The 6,242-nt window shown below is 38.4% G+C and overlaps 1 protein-coding gene across 3 annotated transcripts in view; it reads right to left on the reverse strand.

The window, feature by feature from the left end:
• Window positions 1–2,059, reverse strand: part of f11r.1 (F11 receptor, tandem duplicate 1) — a 10,629-nt gene extending 8,570 nt beyond the window's left edge. The window contains exons 1-2 of one of the 3 annotated variants that reach the window (XM_032534008.1): window positions 1,855–2,059; window positions 1,620–1,728 (exon numbers count right to left, since the gene is read on the reverse strand). In XM_032534008.1, the coding sequence (XP_032389899.1) occupies window positions 1,620–1,671 (52 nt within the window). In that variant the 5' untranslated portion in view covers window positions 1,672–1,728; window positions 1,855–2,059. Of the gene's footprint in view, window positions 1–1,619 lie in introns of all 3 variants that reach the window. The other 2 variants (XM_032534009.1, XM_032534007.1) reach the window with 2 other exon arrangements.
• Between the last annotated feature and the right edge of the window lie 4,183 nt (window positions 2,060–6,242).

Here is a 6,242-nt window from a genome sequence, read left to right on the forward strand (position 1 = left end):
GGGGGGGGCAATAGCGTGTTCCACTTACCTTGGAACTCGGAAGCCAATGCTGGGAATGACGTCACACCTGAGTTGAATGTGTTCCATTTTTAAAAGTCGGATTTCCATTGTTTTTATTAGCTCTAGCCAGGATAGCCATTGTTAGCAATGACACAAATAACACAGAAGTGATTATAACTGAATGTTTGTACAGCTTTCACAACTGTTGATGCACGGAGCAGCCATGTTGGATTTTTAACTCTGGGTAGTCGGTGGTTGCTCGAGTTCCAAGCTCAGATATCAGAAGTTAGGGGGCTTGTTTCCAACTTAGAAAGTTCCGAGGACAGATGCTCTAGAGTGTCGTTCATGGTAAAGAGAGCCACGGAAAACTCAATTTAAATGGTAGATTCCTCTGCTCAGTGCTACAAGTTTAAAGCATTAAACATGTTCTGCTCTTTGGTAGTAGTACAAATAAATTAACCAATATCCAACCCACACACACGTTTTTAAATTCAATACCTTTTCCCCCTCCCACTATTTTTTCATTCATTTGATAGGGACCATGCATATTTATGAACATTGTTGTATAAAAAAATTTAAGTATGCCAGAATTAGTAAAAATAACACATTTTCATCTGTAGTTTTGCTGTTGCTTTATATATGTATATTTCTTTTTAATTTTATTAGTTTAAATTCATTTGATGTTGTCTTATTATTTTCTCTGTGTTTTGTTCTATATGATATTTGAATTTGATTTTAATAAGCCCATTTTGCATCTCTCTGCACTGTATTTGTTATCGTCATTTGGTACATTTTAAATTGTGCAAATAAACTTAAACATACAAAAATAATGGTCCATCCATCCACAAAGTCAAACAACATGAGTGGCAGTTGGATTTGTTGACATAAATATCTCAAAAAAGTGTGTGGAAAGCTAAACGCCTAGGTTGTGTTCATACACATAGGATTGTAGGACTGCTTTCTTAATAGGATGCAGTGTAATTCAACTTTCTGTGGGCCCTTCAGTGTGCTCATCAAATTGTGGCATCAGTGAACCTCGTTCTGTTTTAACATTGCTATAATATTCACATCTTTGCGCATAGGCCCTTAGGAACAGGAATGAGGAACTACATGTGTTGTATTTGCATATATTCTTCCTACATTTATAATAAAGTTGCAATGACTAATTCTTACAAAAGGTGGCACTAATACATCTTATAAATGTGTCCACATCTTACACATTTTAGTGGTCCCTGGTCTTACAGCTGCTCCATTAGTCCATTTTTTGCTCAATTGCAGCCATTTAATTTTAAAAGGGACATTGTAGTAAACGTTTTAAATATCCTGTAATTCTAGAATACTAAAGATAATCCAATTTTAAGGTCACTAATGTCAAATTGGTCCTAAACTATAACAAATAAGCAGAACAGGCCAACATTTTGTTTCCAGGACTAGCTAGGCCCGAAGCTCATTTGGGGATGATTAGCAACAGCAACACAACTGCCAACAGTAGCCTAGGCATACACTTCACATTTAGGGACAACATATCTACTCTTGTTGTGTTAAAATGTGTTAAACAAGAAAGACTTTAAAGCGTCGCCTTTCCTCAAACTTCATAAAGTGTCACCAAAATCACTCACCTGTCGCTGCGAAAAAGAACAAAGCCACCGAAACCACACCGCTGACATGCATGTCGACCAGTTTGCTACTTTTCCAGCAACACGACTGCGTCTGTTTTTAACTACACTCCTGGTAAAAGGAACAGAAAGTGCTCAAAAATCTTCCTTACGTCGAATAAACAACTAGGCGCTTGTATTTCCCAACTCTTAACTCACTGTATCGTAGTTTCTGTCTGCGGTTACCGTTTGCTCTCACCTGAGGAGTCCGCCCAGGTGTCAAGATAGGTAACTTCCGGTAATATGATCCTCTTGGGTAGGGACAGAGTGGAAAAACAGGTTTGACTACAACAAAGTTCTTAGAAAGCACGTTTACATGGAGAGAAAACAGTGGCAAGTTGCTCGTTTAGTACCCAGGCCGGAGAGGGACAGCTTGGGTTCAGGTCTTTGAACCCTTCGCCACTGTGCCATTGATTTTTATGGCCGTGTATGTAGTCTCATTCAGTTCCTCCTTCACTCTTCATTAGTCAGAAATTAAATATGTCCTGAAAGATTGTTTTTCTCACAAGTCCACACCGCCTATTTTGGTCATCCTTGATTTTACAGCAGAAATGAAACTGTCATACAGCACCCATGACTCAAAATGATGCGGCATTCTTAAAATGTTTAAAAAAAAAATCAAAAAAAAAAATCATATTAACTCAGTCATACTACTGGAAGCAAAAAATGAAAAATTAAATTAAATTTTAAAAAAAACACGCCAATATACCAGAATGGTTACTGTTACTTTTATTATTGATTTAATTTTTAAGTTAAAATATCTTATAGTTGCACTATACATTTATGATAAATGTACTTGAAATTGTGATACTGGAGATAAATGCAAAGTGCAACATTACATATCAACAATATACTTTCTAAGCATGTAAATTGCATTTATTTGTATTAATTAATGTAAAAAGATTACCACCTGAGCACCTATGATCTTTCAAGTGTGAAAGTAAACAAGTGTCTTTCTAAAAATAGCCGGTTTATACTGTATTGATGGAATTAAGTTGAAAAAAGTCTCACTCCAGTCTGGGAGGAGGGCCTTTGCACGATAGCAAATCAGCCAAAAGGGAAATATATAACTGTTTGACCTAACTTTGTGCGCACATGTACAATTGTTCATTTCTCAGCAAGGCAAAATATTGTCAAACTGTATCTTTTAACTTTGTAGGTGTAGTATTCCACTATGTGGTCAAAAGTATGTGGACATACTATGGGCTCAGCAGCCAGATTCCCATATGTTGTGAAAAAATACTCCCAGAAGTGTGGAGGCTGTTATATCCACATATTAACGCCCACAGTTTTAGAATGAGGTGGTAGACAATTACAAATGGTTGCAACATTCGGGCATACACCTACCTTATTTTGTTGTCCACATACTTTTGGCGCTATGGTTTTTAATTTGTCAAGACCTCCATGAAAGAGTGAACACATCCATATTTTGAGGATAGTGGGGGTATTGCAGTTCTCATTCATGGGGACTGTACTGAGTAGCCACTAAAGTGAATTGTTTTCAAGATATTGGAAGAATGCAAACACAATATTTTAGCCTAACATGCTATTAATCCCTAAAGTACCTGCTCAGATGCAATACTCTGTGTTGCAATTATTTTTTTAAGTACCATCCAATTTGACCCAGGGCTACCCTCTACAAGACATCAGCAGCACCCTCACCTTAACACACAGACTAACTGTGGACATGCATGCTGGAGCTCATGTATTAACACATGAAAATGGTTGGTTAGTTTCATTTAATGAAAATTAGTTACGTTTCAGTTCAGTTTATTGTCATAATACAGTACATAGTACAGCAGTGCTTTTCAGTGCAATTAAATGATTGTGCTTTGGCTACACACCAACTACTCAACTATATATATAAGTAAAAATCCTTTACATTATCAGAGAAAACATTGCACCATATAAAGCGTATTCAGTGGCCATGTATAAATAGAACCTTGTGGATCTGACTAAACACATAGCTTTCAGAAACATACTGTATATTTATAACAACAAGCTGCAGCTGAACATGGATCATGTGTTTCAGGCACAAGTGAAAGGCAAAGTAAAAACTGAGTTTGTGTTTTTGTTTTTCTTCGGCTCAATAATCGAGGGACTTTATACATCGTCTCCTCATAATAGAATAGAATATAGACTTTATTGCTCATGCATCTATTAGTAGTCAGTCAAAAACAGTTTAAAAGTTTTTTGTTTCTCTGCTTGCCATTAGCGCAAACCCTGCCAAAGTTATCTTCGTTGCCCTACCCAGTTCTCATCGACCAATACAACGCAATCTTGGGCCTGTGCAGCACAAGGTCGCCTCGGCCTGCCCTCATCACTTGGCAGCCAAGAAGAAGACACAGGGGACAGATTTCAGTCAGGTGAGATAGATTGCATACCTTAAAGAGTGATGATACTCAGAAACTCAATAATGTCACATTGCGGTGCGCAAGATTTCATCACTTTTGAGCTAGGGAAATTTAAATTGCGAGATGGTTTAGCGGTTTTCATCTCTCTTTAAAATCCCTCTTATTTCTTACTTCCTTTCTTGATATTAAGACTAAAGGCTCAAGCTAAACATCTTTCGTTACATCTGATAAAATTACTAAATTTATTGAATGTAGATATTGAATATTACAGAATATAGACTTTCAGTTTAAGACAAAGTCCCATTCATGCTTTTTACTCATCACCCTGTTAGACACATCTGTCAGAGATCAAGACCTATCCAACAGATTTATCCCGCACATTTCAATAACCGCTTATATATGAGAGTATAAAGTGTATTGCAGTAGTGTGTGTGCTTAGTATTGATTGTATGATGCAGAGTTAGCATGTGACATACTAAATATATTCCATACGTTCATTCAGTTCAACTCATTGCACTTTGTGCATACACACAATTTCAGGATGGTCTGACAGCAGTCACCAGATGATTATGGGTGCAGTGTTAACGTATGCAGCAGTTTGGCGCCTTGTTCACAGCCAGTGAATTTCCAGCAGCAGGGGAAGTGTCATCAAGGTCAATATTAGGCCACTGCAGCTTTGTAATAGGACACTCCACGCTGAGCACGGGAGGAGGAGCTCTGCAATAAGAAAAGTAATGCAGATTCAGAAGGAGGAGCATTTGGTTTGGCATTCACTCAAATGTTTTCTTTTTGTAAAATAACAGGATGTGCATAGCTGTGGTGAAAACAAAATTGCCATGAGCACAAGCAGCTTACTTTTCTCAACCACTGAGGTTTTGGATGCTGTGCCTGAGTCGGCAAATTTGATGTTGCAGGTGAAGTTGGACTTGCCGTCGGGCAGGTTTTTAAACAGTAGGCGACATATGTTGCCCGGGAAGATGCGGACTCTGGCGCGCTTCTTAAAGGGGGCATGCTGCTCCTCATCTGGGTCGGTGGTGTCAAAGAGTCTTTCGCCGTTTGTATACTTGCAAAATGGTTCTGGTGACTCAGCGGGAAGCGCATATTTGCAGTCCATCCTGAGGTGGTGCTCATCTATTGAGCAGTAGTTTAACTGAATCACTTTCTGGGCTGACGCAAAGCCTATGTGTAGTATCACACAGAGAGATGATCAGATATATACCAACATTAAATACTCACGCAGTTGAGATGTATCATTCATAATGAAAGGGGAAAAAATGCTAATATTAGAAAAAAAGGTTCTCAATTCACACATACTTACCAAAAAGGAAAATTGTAGCAAGGAAGAACATTCTCCCAACTTTCCTGCAACAAAAAAAAAATTTTTTAGAGTAAGAGTAAGGTAACACCAGTCAATTACTATACACCAGAACCAAACAGTTAGTCTATTTATTTTGCTGTCATGTCTTTACATTTTTGAGGTTAGAGTAAAATGAAGCTGACTGTGCTGTAATGAGCGCGGTCAGAATTCAGAGACTTGAATGCCACACTTTCTCAGAGGTTACTGTAGAACAGTCACTGTTCCATAATAGTCAACAACTGAGATACAATACAGCCTCACTGTTTTTACGCTGCAAAGACATGAACTGGAAACTTCACTGGTGAATTGCCAACATTGACACATTTCGGTGCTTAACCTCTCTCCAGTCAAACAGGCAGATTACGGGATTTAATATGTTAAGAAAATACACAAAGCAGCTCTTTTTTGTTTGCTTGATGCAAAGCTATACTCTCGCCTTCATTCAAATATTTGCTTTAGTGCTGACTCCAAGTGTTAAGCCTAATATTTCATCCAGACTTAAAGAAAAGCCTTGTGCATAGCACAGTTCAATATGTTGCCATAGCTCAGAGCTAGCAAATAATAGCATATGAATCATTCTCACCTTGTCTGGTGCAGTTTGAGCTACCCAGTGTTCTGCAGTGTGATGCCAGGTGTAGTATACAGTAGAGGTCGGCTTATAGAAGAAACAGAGGAGAGAGGGAGGGGAGAGGGAGAGAGAGGGAGGGGAGCGGGGAGAGAGAAGGGGGGAGAAAATGCTGCTCCAGTGGACTTTGGGGACATTTCTCAGTATTGTATAAGGATTTGTATTGATTTCTACCCTCGGTTTTACCACAGGACAGAGGATCACGTTTGATCCACAAACCTTTAGCCTCATATTAAAAGATTGAATTTTGG

The sequence above is a fragment of the Etheostoma spectabile genome, chromosome 13 (assembly GCF_008692095.1).
Source record: "Etheostoma spectabile isolate EspeVRDwgs_2016 chromosome 13, UIUC_Espe_1.0, whole genome shotgun sequence".
Lineage (NCBI taxonomy): Eukaryota > Metazoa > Chordata > Actinopteri > Perciformes > Percidae > Etheostoma > Etheostoma spectabile.